The sequence below is a fragment of the Bos taurus genome, chromosome 9 (assembly GCF_002263795.3).
Source record: "Bos taurus isolate L1 Dominette 01449 registration number 42190680 breed Hereford chromosome 9, ARS-UCD2.0, whole genome shotgun sequence".
NCBI classification, from domain to species: domain Eukaryota; kingdom Metazoa; phylum Chordata; class Mammalia; order Artiodactyla; family Bovidae; genus Bos; species Bos taurus.
Window position 1 is genome coordinate 42,564,659 of NC_037336.1, and position 16,039 is coordinate 42,580,697.

Genomic DNA, 16,039 nt, shown 5'->3' on the forward strand with positions numbered 1-16,039 from the left:
TGTTAACAAGCACTCTCAGACTGTTGGGAATTCAAGTTGGTTCAACTTGAAGTCATCTCTCTTAACACAGATCTAATGGATCAGTTTCATTTTAAAGGTTTTAGCAAGAAGGAGGTAAAATTTAGGTAGTGGAAAAGAAGTGTCTACAGACTACAAACTACCTCCATGCTCATGACTTCACAGGATCAGAAGGCAGCTTAAGGAAAAGCCACTGACACAGACGTCTCATTAGAGAATCATTCACATGAATGTCATGAAGAGCTGCCAGATTCATACTCTGTATGCAGACTGCACCCATTGACCCTGTTGTTTGTCCCTGAACCACACACAGATTCTTGGCCTGAAATCCTTTGAAGAAGGTCACTGAGCTCCATTTGGGTCACTTTGCAGCATTGTTCTCAGCCAAGACCAAGGATTATAACACGGTTCTAAGGGCAGGGGATACATCAGAACACAAGTCCAGCTCCGACCTGGAGCAGGCTTGAGGAGAAAGTCTTGCTCTCTTGCTGACACAGTCTCAATAGGAAGGTTGTATAATTATCACATGAAACCAAAATGTGTGTGTTTCCACATGTAAAAATCTACGTTGCTTCACTGTCTTGTTGTGACATGGAGTAGACAATGATGACCCCATGTTTTAATCTGTGGCCAGGACATCAAATGTCCTAAAAAGGTCAAACAAATGTGTGAAATCGTGGAGGCCAGCCCTTGGGCTAACACTTTGGCGGGCATAGCAGGTGTGCAGCTGTGGGCAGCTGTGTCCTATTCACAGCTGCAGCACTGGCTTCAAAATCACCAAGACTTGTGACATTGTTTTCCTGTCCATCCCAAAGCCACTAGCCTTAAAGCAGGAGTTCCACAGACGTTTGGTTATATAAGAGATATTAACACCCATCGGTCTACAGATTCGATAATATACATTTAACAAATTTCACCCACCTCAGGCTTTCATGTCTGTTTACATGTTTCAATTGGCACCATCAAAAACAAAGTTGCTTTTTTTTTTTTCCATTCTACCCTGGAATATCTCTTTTCTTTTAGGAAAATATTCAATAATCTTATTAGCTTAGGAGTGTAAATGTGGCTGACTTCCCATTCCACAAAAGGAAGTTTTAGACTTCTGAGATTTTTAAAGGATCCACCTTCTACTACTTCTAATAATTTTTTCAAAAGAAAAAGTATAAAGACTCAATAAAAAGAATACTTCCTTAGAAGATATAAGAAGTCTGGTCACCCTAGCAAGATAGTCTATTTCCCTGAACTCTCCATTTTCAAACAGTCACTTGTAGTGTGTATTCACTGATATTTGCCCTTTTTGAGGCCCTGTTTTTTGACTTCCTTTAAAAACTCTGTTACCTCTTGGTTTCTATGAGTCTGTCTTTCACACAAGGAGAGTAGAGCTTGGCTTCTCAGAGCAGTGCTTGGCAAGCACAGAGGCAGGAAACGCAGAAGGGAATGAGTCTGTCAGACTCATTTTCTTCTAGTTCAAATGTTTATTTCAGATTCGGGAGGAAGTGGAATGGTTCCTTTCCATTTCCTCCTCTCTGGAACCTGTGAGTTGAGTAAGGCTTAGAGAGTCTTGCTCTACCACACATCATCCTCACAGGTTCACAGATGGAGAAAGAGACTCTTCAGAAAACTCCAAGTTTGAACAGAGCAGGATTCATAGCTCTTTCTGCCCTCCCAGGAACTTCTCTTATGGGTTGAGACTAGAGCCTTGAGCAGGACAACTGAGAGCAACGCAGAGGACAAGGCCAGTGGGCTAGGGAACATCCTATACCAGCTCCCAAGGGGCAAGGGCCATGTCCCACCTGACATAAGTTCCCAGCCCTGCCGCACAGCACACCCCAGACCACTTCTTAGCCAGGGAGGTCTGACATAATTTGTGAATGCCACAGTGAGATCTGGTCCCAAGCCCACTTCCTAGGTTCCTGAGACTTACTGTTTCTGACATCAGGATGGAGTTTCAGGAGCAAATCTTAAAATATACCTGTTTTAGTAATGAGCTGGTTTCAACCTTAAACATGCTGACTTTTCCAATCCACATTCTGATATCACTGTTTTATTTTATGACAAGCTATTTAAATCACCACACTCACAAGCTCAACTCTGCAACTTGCTTTATTGTCTATGCAATTAACACAGGTCATTTTTAATGCCAAATGGGGACCATCAGAAACTAAACTAGAAAATCTTATGGTGGGTTTACTACTAAACTCTAACAGATGTGCCTGACTCTAACATTAGGACTGAAGCATAATTTTAGGTACAAATTACTTATTAAGAATATTTATAGACAGAGAACTTCTTCAGCAAAGAACCTAAGACATGTAACACAGCTTATCCTGTAGCTGAGCAATTGATAAGGAAGCCAAACATTGTAAATGCGTTAATTTTGGTTTGTTTAGGAAAGTTTCCAGGGCAGAGTGCATGATCTAATCACATTGGTTTTGTCAAAGAGTTTTAGAAGATGAAAATCTGACTCATTATCTCTACTCATAGCTTAGACTTTTTTGAGCTGTATTACTGTTTGCTAGTCACTAATCATGTTCATGCTCACCAAGATCTCTGCATATAAAATACATACCCTTAAGTGCAACTATATTTACACTTACTCATATATGTACATTTACACATCCAATATTACATCTAGTTTCTATATTATGTTCTGGATGAACTCCTGAAACAAATTAACACTTCCATATGTCAAATTTCCTCCTAAGGGCCACTTATTATGATTCATGTGAGCTAACAATATATTGAAGGTATATTACATTAGATACAATCACAATATTCACTTTAGAAACCGAAAGTACTCAAAATATAAATTGAATTGCCATCTGATTGTTTAAAATTCCCTCTATTGGTCACTTACTAAACAAGTCAGACTGATTGTAAGTACGGTAATGTAACAAGTCTTTTTAATTAAGAAAAACCAGGATGAAGTGGGGGAAAGGAAAGATAATGAAACATAGTAAAGATCATAATGAGACAAACATTTCTACTTGAAGATATTTTCACTAGAGGACACTAAAGGCAAGCTATGCCAAGTCATGTACTTTTCACACACAAAATTATATTGTATCAAATTTAAATTTGTTACAACTGCCATGTACATTACACCAGTGATAAGGAAAATGTAACTCAATATCTGATCTAGTGAAACAGCAACCAACATTAGCTTCTAGCCACATGAAGACAATCTCCAATGACATTACTGGTGTCAGCTAAACCTCTGCCAGTTTGTCTTCTCCGTCCATTTTTAAATAAATGTGTGACTATCTCAATTAGGAAATCTTGAAGTCTCTATGATGAGGCAGTTTTGGTGCTCATTTTCAGTGCCCTGCATTTGCTGTACTTAAAATAGACACTTGTACCAATGTCCTTTCTATTACCCCAAGGGGAAAAAAAATCACATACACACCAGTCCTTTTTCTTTCAGCTCACAGAGAAGCAACTTGATCCAAGCAGTGTTGAAACCTGAGTAGGTCACTGTACACCACGATAAAATTCCCTAATCCCTGAGCCAACTCTCCCTAAGGGGGGCCTCCTCCTGATCCTCCACTTCCCAGGCTGACTTTTGCATTCGCTCTCTCCTCTTTCCCCCTTTCATTTCCCCTACCTTCAAGCCTTGATACGTGATCCCCGGTGGGGGCTCAGGTTTCCGTTTTTACAGCTTAGGCCGGGCTAGCTGTATACATTCCTTTCTTTCTGCCGGGCAGTGATTACTTACCAGAGCTTAGTTTACGCTGGTCCAGATGAAAGCCGTTCAGATGAAGGCAAACACAGCCAGGCAGCTCCAGCAGCACCGATACGAAGCTGCACAAGGCCACATTGTGTTCTCGGTGACATTTTGTTGCACATATTTTTACATAGGGCAATCAACTTGTTGCATTACTCTACAATTTAGGTTTGGGGAAATGGAGAGGCAGTAATACCAGGAGGTTTGGGGAGGGGCTTTATGGATGTGGTTATTAATATTAAAAGCATAAAATATTGATGAGTTCAAGATAACCCACCTTTTGACTTTGAGAAATCACTTTAAAAATGAGAACTTTGGGCGCTATTATATTAGAAGAATGCATACTGAAGAATTGCTCTAGAAATGGGATTTCATCACTCACTGGCGTGCTGTGCACTGACCTGACTAAAGATTTTGACCTGGGGTCTCTTACACATTGTTCCAAACTAGGGAAAAAATATGGATCCTTCAAGCAATTGAATTATTTGCTGCATAAAACTTCTTATTTAATGCTACTCTGTACTGAAATGACAAGGATTAAAACTTCAAATAGTAGATGGCGATTTGGAAGAAAAATAACATTTTAAAAAGAGGAAATTCTGTGCACGAAGGTTAATTCCATACTTAGTCCTGCAGCACTGGCTAAAAATTGTGTAATTTTTCCCCTTCACACAATGTTGTTTTTGTTTCTTCCTCACCAGTTCAGACAAACATCTGTTATACTGTAGAAGGACAACTATCTCCCAAACCACGGAGTGCTCCTGCAGCCAAAGTCAACAACGTGAGCCCCAAGCATCGAGCACAGTCAGCCTTTATATCCAGCCGGGATAACATTTCACATGTTTTGATTAAAATTAGCTAATTTGTAATCCTAGAACCTATGAAACTTAAAAGCTGCCATCCATATAGATCACATTAGGCAGAGTGTTTTAAAGGGCCAGTGCACACTGTGATTTCTTGGTGGCTTCACCTCCCTCCTCTTCCTCCAAGCCCAATCTAAAATGAAACAGAAAAGTAATCTGGAAATGCAAGACAGGAGGGAAGGGTGAGTGAGGAAGAATGGTTATCCTAAACTGAATTCCAGCCCCCATGGGAAGACAACTCCTACCAGTATCTTAAAAAAAAAACAACAAAACTATCAATGGAATCAGTGGTGGTTTCCATCACAAGGAATGGCACTGATTTCTAAGGCAAATCTTCCTTAACTCTCCTTGGACTGAAGCTGCACCGCACGCTTCCAGGTGCTAAGTTCCTCACCCAGAAATCAAAAAACTCTTATTCCAAAACGTTGATTGCTACAGACATTTTCTGAAAGAAAGGAACGCTAACCATACACACCTAGGTACTATATGATAATATAAATAGTATTATTATCCATGGGCCCCTTTCAAGGCACTCTCTAGAATATGCTTGTTCTAATCAAGACGATGTCAAATTGCAATAGATTTTACTTAGTTGCTTGCCATTTTCCTCGTTTGTCTTTTAAATACCAACTTAACCAACCAGACCAAATCAGTGGGCAGTGTTAAGGATTCTATGCAGAAGATGTGGAACACCAAGAGGGCTGCAGAATGAAAACCAAAGTCCTCCCTGAAATCTGCTACTTGCTTGTAACTCACAGAAAGACAAAAATTACAAATAAAACATTAAAAATAAAAATCAAGGGAGACTCGTGAAATCAACACAAAACAAAACCCTCACCGGGCAAAAGCTGCAACTTCATGGAAAATAAGTTGGTGGGGGTGAAGGGGGACGAGGGGGATCCGGAGCTGAGCGGGGCTCTTGTGCAATCACTCCAACGCGAACAGCTGGAGCGCCAGGCTGCCGCGCTCGCCACCTCTGGAGCACCGCTGGCCTGGCGGGGAGCCCGGCCTCGCCAACAGCACTCCGGGCCGGCCTTTCCGAACAATGGGCAGGCGCTCTGCGAAGGCCGCCCCTCAGACAGCTATCTTTTCAGCAGGGCTTGCCCGGGTCTGCTTAAACTGGGAAGTGAAGCATGCAAAGGCTGAGAGGGAGGCGGAGGCAACCTAGTGAGAGGAGCTAGCAGGGGCTGGCGAGGCGAACCGGCCGTCAAAAACGGTACCTAGACCCGCGCCGCTCGGGCCACAACTCGCCACGGCACTGACAGCCCCTTTACACCGATGCAGCAGGCTACTAGGAAGCGGTACGGAGGAACCGGGAGATGAACTAGGAAGAGGGGGGTGGAATCGAGCGCTCCCGGGGTACCCTTGGCTCGGCGGCTTCCTAACTTTGGAGGGATCCGGGGATGGCTGCCGAAGAAGAGGGGAAAAAAAACTACCCCACCGACCAGGAAAGCCTCTTCACCATACCCACCCTCAACTTGGGCTCCGGGTCCCCTCCTCCCTGAAACGCGCCTGTCCCAAACTGGGGTTTATAAGGTTAAAGAGTCTGTGGTTTCCCGGTCGCCCCTCACCCCCACCCCCATCAAATCCGAGGCAGGCAAATCTCCGGGATGCAGCCCGACAGTTGGCCTCTGTTTTGCACCTGGAGGAGGAGCTGAGTCGTTCAGGGCATCCTACGGAAACTGACAAGCGCTCCTCTTACACCCCCTCCCCCCTCCCAAAAAAATCCATACAACAGCCCAAAGGGAGCGGGCGGAAGAAAGAGCTCAAGCTCTCTGGTCCCGAAGTCCAAAAAATACCTTCATTTCCTCATTGATCTCCCTTTTCACTGGGTGAGCCGGTTTCCTGCTCCTTTTATTTTCCGGAGGTCTCCCTTCTTTCTCCATTTCTGCCATGTTTTTGTGTCTGGTTTCGGTGGAGATGAAATGGCTGCTGCCGCCGCCGGCGGTGGTGGTGGTGGTGGTGGCGGTGGTGGAGGTGGTGCTGATGGTGGCGGTGCTGGCGGAGGTAGCGGTGCTGGCGGGGCCGGGGCCGGGGTTGGGCGCGGGGCTGGGCGGGGGAGGAGGGGAGGCAGGCTCCGGAGAAGCGCGGTCTCTTCTAGCGGCGGAGAACGTCAGTGGCTGTCAGAGGGAAAGGTAGCTCGAGGGGTCTCGGGGATGCCGCCGCCGCCGCCGCTCCGGCTCCCGCCGCCGCCGCCGCCAACGCCGCCGCTGCCGCCAACGCTGCCGCTGCCGCCGCCGCTGCTTCTGCTGCTCCCGCCGCCGCTCCCGCCGCCAACGCCGCCGCCGGGCTGCATCCTCGGTGCCCCGTGGAGTCGTCAGCCATCTTCCGGCGCTCTGTCCGTCTGCATGGGCGAGGGGGACGAGGGCCCGGCGCGGAGACAGCGGCTCTGGGCGTGCGTGCGTGGATGTGTGTGTGTGTGCGTGTGTGTGTGTGTGTGTGTGTGTGTATGTGTGTGCGCGCCCGGGAGAGCGCGCCAGCCCAGGCACCCAGCGCCTCCCGCGAGCCGAGCCGGGGGCGGGCCGGGGGCCGGCGCCGGGAGCAGGGGGCGGGCGGGGGAAAGGTAGTGGGGGGGGCGCTAGGACAGCCCCCAGCTCCCGAGCGGGCGTGGCTTCCACCGTCACAGTAGACGCGGATGCTGCGCGGCTCCGGGGGGCTGCTCGCGGCCGCCGGGCTCATCCGAGGCCGGCCCCGGCGGGACACGGCGCCCCTCGCGGCCGCTACCTCGGTACGATGCCCCCCGGGGCCCCGCTCCGACCCCGGCCGCCCCCTTCAGCTCCGTGATGAGCTCTCGGGTGGGCTTGGAGTTGGGTTTTGAGCCCGAACTGGAAGCTGCTTAGGAAAAATGAATGGGGTTGCGGGGAGGAGATAGGGCGGTGGGAGGGCGTGGGGACCAGAGGTCGCGTTGATAGAAGGCCGCTTTCCGCCCCCTGCCCAGAAGAAAGCAGACTGAGCTCGCCCCCTTCGGATGGCAAGGTCGGGGTCTCGGGAAAAGCAAACCACAGTCCTGACCTCCCCACAGCTGTCGGGGACAGTGTCGCCTTCTGGGGGCCACCCCAGGGCTCTGGAGGCTGGAGGCCCCTTGGAGATCCCTGCGCCTTGCTCGGCTGGTCCCCAACGCGGCGCGGGTGACGACTGCGCTTGCAAGAAAGCTTTTGCCTCCCAACGAACCACTTAGAAGTAGGACATCTCGGCCTACAGCTCCCTGCTCTTTCTTTTCTTTCTTTTCCCTCCAGTTCTCGCTCACACATACATACACACACACGTGTGTTTTGTCTCACTACAAAGTTAACAGCGTTACCCCGTGCGCACCCGTCTCCCGGTGCGCTTGATATAAACCAGCCCCCCAAGATTAGATGCCGCTGGGAGTGCAGCGTCCCGCGTGGGGTTCCATTCTCCAGAGACCAGGACTACCTGGCCACCTCCGGCGGGACCGTCCCCACCCGCTGGGTGACTCTTTGCCCTCGACTGCCCTGCGCGCATCTTCTCTCAAGTCGACCTCGCTCCCCCTGCGCTGGCGCGCCTCCCCTTTGGCCCTCTGCGTCTACGCCCGGGGCCAGGCTCGGATGGCGTTTGTCCCTCTTTGGGTCGAGGCAGTGGCCTAAACGGTTTGATGAGTTTTCGGTGAGACACGCAGCTCTAAACGCCTCGTACACGCGGCGGGGGACAAGCTGAGGTTCCCGGCTTCGGTTTCCCGCGCCGCGACACTTCGTAATTACCTGACACAATGCGATATGGGGGTGTCCATTGTTCCATTCAGTGTTATTGTAGAGTGTGCACTGTGACAGTGGTGGAACTTAAAATTGCACAATTAAAAAAATTTTTTTAACTAAATTTTTACTAAAAGAATGAATTCGGTGTGCAGGATATGAGTAAGCTCTCCATTAAAATCTCAGTTTGGCCTGTCAAACGAGGCTTATCCTGGGTATTACGCTGCCTAATTTGCATCTTGGCATTGTTTTTTTTTTTTTTTTTTAAACGTCGAATTAGAGCTCTTTGGGAGCGTACTCGGGAGGACTGAGTACCTCCACGTTGGCTATTTTGCCGTTTAGCATCGTTTTGTTTCGTAAAGGTCAAATTACAGATGCTTGGGCGTGTACCCAGGAGAGCTGAGCACCTCCTTTCGTCTCTTCTCTTCCCTGTCTGGAGAAAGAGGAGAAGCCGCACCCCGCTCCGCGTGGCTCGTGGATCCCAGGCGAGCCAAGAGGCCAGAAGCAGCGGGGCCAAACCGGGCTCCGCTCCTGAAAGGGGTCCACGCGAAACCCTTGCCCCAAGGAAAGTGAAAAATCCTGGGGCGGTTATCCCGGACGAGAAAAACTCAAGAGGACCGTTGAAGTATTAGGGAGTGCTCTGCAGTACAAGAGTTGGAGGTTTTTTACGGTAGCCTCTGGGAGCGTACCCAGGTATACACCGGTTTTGAGCCCAAGTGCTGTGGCCAGCTAGGGCCAGGAGTCCTCAGGAACCCACAGTGGGACCCAAGACCATCCAGACAGCGAGAATACCGGGAGGAGCCAAAACCTGTTTGCGCTAACCCCCGCCCCCTTCCTGGAACGCTAACACAACATTCTCATTTTTAAATGAGTGTGTGAGAGTGGGTGTATTTCTCAGTGAGAAATAAGCATCCTAATGCCATTGCTGGAAGAGAGAGAAGAAGAAATCTTTTTGATTTTTCAAACTGAATTTCATCCAAAACATCTGATAAATAGGATGTGGGTTGGAGTTAGTTTTCTCTGTTTTGTCCTCTCGGTTTTTAATGAGAAGTAGTGAGAAAACTTTTTTTTTTTTTTTTTACTTTTAAATAACTGTGGAAAGGTATGTTGTAAAGTGTACACAGAAAAAAGCTTTTTGTCTTCTGGAGACATATTTAAGTCCCCTCTGTTTCCTTTGGTGCCAGAACCATTACAATTGATTCACAGTTGTTTAGTTGATATCAAATAACAGGTTATATACCCCAAGTCCTAAGATACAGTTTCACAAGTTAAGAATAAAATAAACAGAAAAGGTGAACTGTAGCCCAGAGTTATATTTAGAGGCAGCTACACTTCCTTTAAAGAAAATTACTTGCTCTGCCATAGTTCAGGCATTTAATACAAATAATCATATTAATCAGCCACCTGTTCCTTCACAGGCACATGTCTTCCAGAAAACTGAGGTGAGAACATCAAATTAGAATCCACAATGCATGTCATCATTGACAGAATGAAAGCTCATAAAGTATGTGTGAGGAGAGTTTTAGTCTTGAATAAACCTCAGAAGTTATGATTTTTACATCTTAGCAAAGACAACATGTAGTCAAAGTTGCTCTGTCATGTCTGACTCTTTGCAACCCCATGAACTGCCAGGCTCCTCTGTCCATGAAATTCTCCAGGCAAGTATACTGGAGTGAGTAGCCATTCCCTTCTCCAGGGGATTGAACCCAGGTCTCCCCCATTGCAGGAAGATTCTTTGCCATCTGAGCCACCAGGGAACAGATGAAGACAACTATATAATGGGTTGCTGTTTTATGAATTTGGATATTATCATGAGTCCAATAATGTTCCCTGGATAACTTCAGACACTCTGTAAGAGTATAACCCAGTGTGGACAGGACAATCTCTTACTTATCTTGGAAGAGCCACCCTTTATTCTATGAATTACCTTTATGCTTCCCAATCATTAGCGCCCTCTCTCTTTCACACACACACAGACACTCAAGCGCACATCCAAGACAAACCCTGAAAGAAAAATTCCCTTTACTAGCCCTGCCAGTCACCAAAATAAGCACAAGATTGACCTTTCATTACATTAATTCCTCAGATACATTTTTATGACTTTTACTCTTCAAGGTCGCTCTTAATGTTCATTCTAGCCTGATAAATCCAGAAAATACTTCAGAGAGTAGATAGGAAGAAGACCCCAGTGTGATTTGCCTTCAGCCCTCAACCTCTCAATCTGCTTCTTTGTTATCTCCAAGAACACCTAACTCAGAGGCCTAGTCTTCATGACTTAAAAGAAATTAATAGATATTTGCTGATTGATTAGTATGATATAATAACAAACTTACTTTTGTATATTGTCTAAAATTAATGCTCATTTTGAACAAGCTCTGTAATCTAACCAAATGTGGAGACTAAAATATGTGGGAAAATTACTATGCTGAACACATTATAAGAATTATCTCATCTAATATCCACAGAACCCTATAAGGCAGCATGTACTGTGATCCCCATTTTACAGATGAAGAAACTAAGGCTTGCATAAGCTAAGTTAAGCTAGTAAGTATTGGAATTTGAATCTATAACTTTCTTTTCGACTCTGGATTTGGAGTTCTTGACACTATGCTAATCTACTTTGACATATTCCTTTTGACAATTTGTATTTTGTATAATCTAAGGCCCACATTTTTCAAATTTTAACATCTCTGAAATTGTGACATATCTTATAATACTTCTTTAAATTATAAGTAACAACAGCTCCCCCCACCCCCGCCACGTTGGTATATGAAGAAATCACATATTTTCCAAAACAGTGGTGTATTTGGTTATGGTAGGTTATGCTTCAATATCAAATATCAGAAAATCTAAGAGTCTTAAAACAAGATCAGTTTGGGACTTCTCTGGTGGTCCAGTGGTTAAGACTCCACACTCTTTATGTGGGGGGCCCAGGTTCGATCCCTGGTCAGGGAACTAGATACCACATGCCTCAACTAAAGATCCTGCATACCACAACTAAGACTGTGCAGCCAAATTAAAACACACACACACACACACACACACACACACATGCACACACACACACAGGAGAGGCTTATACTACTTGCTCACACAAAGTTTGCTGAAGATCTGTGTGACCCTCCAGCGGGCACTGCATCTTTGTACCAGTATGTACTTCCTGTAGCTACAAAGTAGAAGGTAAAACCTTGGAGGATCTCACACAGCAATTAAATGCTCCAGCTTAGCAGTGACATAGGTCACTTCTGCCTACAAATCATTGACTAGAATTAGTCACATGGCTCTGCCCAACTGCTAGGGAAGCTGGGAATTGAATCTACCACATTCTCCAGAGTGAAGAGCCGGATATGGGCAAGCATTTATGAAATATGATCATTAGAATCAGTTAATGTAAATATCATGGATCTATTTTAATAAAACCAATGAGCAACAGTTGGCCTATGATCTGTTATATCCATCATAAGTGCACTTTCAAAATTCATGTTCATGCTTAACTTCAAAGAACAAAATTCAGAATTCTTCAAAAAGAACGTTATGAAACAGCATAACTATAATTCAGGAAGTCTACAGGTGAGCTTCAGGGCTTTGGAACCTTCTAAAAGGATATACCAAATCATCAGTGCATTTTTTCTGAGGAATGGGTCATTCTCAATTGGGATTCATGATTTATTCATTCCTTTATTCAACAACTATGTGTTGAGAGCCCAGTATATTCCAGGCATGATGTTCTGAGTTCCTGGGATCCAGCAGCAAAGATGACACACAAGTTCCCAAATCTCATTAAGTTTATAATCTGCAAAGGGGACAATAAATAATAATTAAAAAAGAGACAATTTTAGATTCAGATAGGTGAGAAAAAAGGACTTTGTGATAGGAACTGGAATTGAAAAAAGAGGTTGGGGTCTACTTTAGCTAAATAGTCAAGATTAACCTTTAGGAGGGAATATTTGATCTGAAATAGGAAAGATGAGAGGGACTGCCTCTGCAGAGGTCTTAGAATCCTTGAGAAAAGTGTTCTGGTTCAAATTCTAAAAGAGCTGAAGAATGCACTCAGTACACTGGAGACGTTGAAAGTGTCTGGACCATGGAGAGTAGTAGGAGAGGCAGTGAAAGAGGAAGGCAGAGGCCTGATGTGCTGGGGCCTGTAGGTAAGGGATGGATAAGAGGTCAGAATTTGCTAGGTTTGGAGTCTGAAGGTAGAGGGCACAGAGTAGAGGTGAATCATGCCTCCTGCCTGAGATGGAGCCCAGAACAGCACCTGTGCAGCATGGCACAGCCAGGCACAGTGCGGGTAGGCACAGTGGTGTGCAGGAACCCGGACAGAAGGTTCTGGGGTTGCTATAAATACCCTCCACTCACCATAGTGTGCGTTTCATGTGTGCCTGAGAGTAGAGTAGGTGTGGCTCTGAGAGACTGCAGAATTTTTTTTTTAATTTATACATAATCTTGTATTGGAGTATAGTTGAGTTACAATGTTTTATTGGTTTCTAGTGCACAGCAAAGTGACTCATTGTACATATATATAGTCTTTTTCATATTCTTTTCCATTATGGTTTCCTACAGGATATTGAATATAGCTCCCCATGCTATACCAGGAGGACATTGTTGTTTGTCTATTTTATATATAGTAGTTTGTATCCGCTAATCCCAAACTCATAATTTATCTGTCCCCCTACCCCTGTCTGTGAGTTTGTTTCCATTTTGTGAATAAATTCATTTGTATCATATTTTAGATTCTGCATACAAGTGATATCACATGGTATTTGTCTTTCTGTTTTTGACTTACTTCACTTAGTCCATCCATGTTGTTAGAAATGGGTTTATTCACTTATGGCTGAGTAACATTTCATTGTAGTATGAAATATTATACCACCTCCTTCTTTGTATATTCATCTGTTGAAGGGCATGTAGGTTGCTTCCATGAGACTACAGAGTCTAAGTAGATCTGCCCCTAAAATGTTTGATCAGAGACTCCACTAGGACTTCCACATCAGAGGAGGCCAGCTGGAGAGGTGACTGTGGCTGAGGAGTGAATGCTACCCACTCACCCACCCCCCTGTCATGTAGATGCCAGCCCAGTGAGAAGAGTGTAGGGGTGGACACAAGAGAAGATTAAATCAGCTGAGATTATCTGGAGGTTTCATTTCCACCTCCTAGCATAGAAGTCTTGTGAAACAGATGTTGGGTTCAGTTATAAAGAAATGAAGTTTCAGTTCAGTTCAGTCAGTTCAGTTCAGTCGCTCAGTCGTGTCTGACTCTGTGACCCCATGAACTGCAGCACGCCAGGCCTCCCTGTCCATCACCAACTCCCGGAGTCCACCCAAACCCATGTCCATCAAGTTGGTGATGCCATCCAACCATCTCATCCTCTGTCGTCCCCTTCTCCTCCTGCCCTCAATCTTTCCCAGCATCAGGGTCTTTTCCAACGAGTCAGCTCTTCACATCAGCTGGCCAAAGTATTGGAGCTTCAGCTTCAACATCAGCCCTTCCAGTGAACACCTGAGACTGATCTCCTTTAGGATGGACTGGTTGGATCTCCTTGCAGTCCAAGGGACACTTCAAGAGTCTTCTCCAACACCACAGTTCAAAAGCATCAATTCTTCTGCGCTCATCTTTCTTTGTAGTCCAACTCTCACATCCATACATGACTAATGGAAAAACCATAGCCTTGACTAGACTGAACTTTGTTGGCAAAGTAATCTCTCTGCTTTTTAATATGTTGCCTAGGTTGGTCATAACTTTCCTTCCAAGGAGTAAGCGTCTTTTAATTTCATGCCTGCAATCACCATCTGCAGTGATTTTGGAGCCCAAAAAAATACTCAGCCACTATTTCCACTGTTTCCCCATCTATTTGCCATGAAGTGATGGGACCGGATGCCATGATCTTAGTTTTCTGAATGTTGAGCTTTAAGCCAACTTTTTCACTCTTCTCTTTCACTTTCATCAAGAAGCTCTTTAGTTCTTCTTCACTTTCTGCTATAAGGGTGGTGTCATCCGGCAATCTTGATTCCAGCTTGTGCTTCTTCCAGCCCAGCACTTCTCATGATGTACTCTGCATAGAAGTTAAATAAGCAGGATGACAATATACAGCCTTGACGTACTCCTTTTCCTATTTGGAACCAGTCTGTTTTTCCATGTCCAGTTCTAACTGTTGCTTCCTGACCTGCATACAGATTTCTCAAGAGGCAGGTCAGGTGGTCTGGCATTCCCATCTCTTTCAGAATTTTCCACAGTTTATTGTGATCCACACAGTCAAAGGCTTTGGCATAGTCAATAAAGCAGAAATAGATGTTTTTCTGGAATTCTCTTGCTTTTTCCATGGTTCAGCAGATGTTTGCAATTTGATCTCTGGTTCCTCTGCCTTTTCTAAAACCAGCTTGAACATCAGGAAGTTCATGGTTCACATATTGCTGAAGCCTGGCTTGGAGAATTTTCAGCATTACTTTATTAGCGTGTGAGATGAGTGCAATTGTGCGGTGGTTTGAGCATTCTTTGGCATTGCCTTTCTTTGGGATTGGAATGAAAACTGACCTTTTCCAGTCCTGTGGCCACTGCTGAGTTTTCCAAATTTGCTTGCATATTGAGTGAAGCACTTTCACAGTGTCATCTTTCACATGTAGCAAATACCTGAAGTTTTTACATTGATACTTATAGCTCACACATATATTTTACGCTATAACTCAAATCTGCTTTTAAACAATTTTTAAAGGAAGTTTTCTGACTCCTGAAGTAAATTTTGTGCATTATCTGCCTGATTATTTACTATCTAAAATGTATCACCCAAACCAGAATGGCTTTCCTTGAGGGTATGGCCTTAATATCATAATAAGACCAACTTAAACATAGAACATTTTCAATAATTATCCCAAATTTCTTGTAAATACAAATTTCAACTTAGTATCTGAGTTATCTTGAATTGTCATTGCCTTCCCCAATGAAATCCGTTGATGAAATCAGGTCTCTTCTCTGTATTAGATTTGCTGCTGCTAAGTCACTTCAGTTGTGTCTGACTCTGTGCGACCCCATAGACGGCAGCCCACTAGGCTCCTCTGTCCCTGGGATTCTCCAGGCAAGAATACTGGAGTGGGTTGCCATTTCCTTCTCCAATGCATGAAAGTGAAAAGTGAAAATGAAGTCTCTCAGTTGTCCCCGACTCTTAGCGACACCAAGGACTGCAGCCTACCAGGCTCCTCCGTCCATGGGATTTTCCAGGCAAGAGTACTGGAGTGGGGTGCCATTGCCTTCTCCGTAGATACTAATGTAGATATAATAATATCGTATTTCCTTTAGACAATCAAATGCCATTAAAATGATTAGCCCTCTTACAATCTGATGTTGAGTTGTATCATCAACAATCATGTCTTGAAGTCCTGCTAGAGCCAAGTATTTTGCACAAATTGTGTCAATTATTTCTCACAAGCATTCTTAAGAGTGTAATTGTTCCGTTTTACACCTTAGGAGACCGAGGCTGAACTCAAGGTCACACTAGGAAATGGTTGATCCAGAAAAACATCTTCAGTTGGCCAACTTGCAGACAGGTGAGGTATGCTGCCACCTACTCCACACTCTGCTCTTCTCTGCTCAGCACTTCTATCACTTTTTTTGGGGAAAAGAGAATATGCAGATACAGTAAATAATTCTAATTCCTACTTTATTCTAATTTACACCTGGATGTTATAGGAATTAAAATATCCATGACCAATACTCAACCTTTCAAAAATAAC

The 16,039-nt window shown here is 44.9% G+C and overlaps 1 protein-coding gene and 1 non-coding gene across 3 annotated transcripts in view; one reads left to right on the forward strand and one right to left on the reverse strand.

The window, feature by feature from the left end:
- The window catches only part of SOBP (sine oculis binding protein homolog), a 146,881-nt gene extending 139,739 nt beyond the window's left edge, over positions 1-7,142 (reverse strand). Inside the window, exon 1 of one of the 2 annotated variants that reach the window (XM_059889788.1) lies at positions 6,405-7,142. In XM_059889788.1, the coding sequence (XP_059745771.1) occupies positions 6,405-6,500 (96 nt within the window). In that variant the 5' untranslated portion in view covers positions 6,501-7,142. The remainder of the gene's footprint in view (positions 1-6,404) is intronic. The other variant, NM_001101170.2, reaches the window with a different exon arrangement.
- A 4,055-nt stretch (positions 7,143-11,197) lies between these two features.
- On the forward strand, positions 11,198-11,270 carry TRNAK-CUU (transfer RNA lysine (anticodon CUU)). The gene has a single exon. It is a non-coding gene; the product is annotated as a tRNA-Lys (tRNA).
- Positions 11,271-16,039: the final 4,769 nt, after the last annotated feature.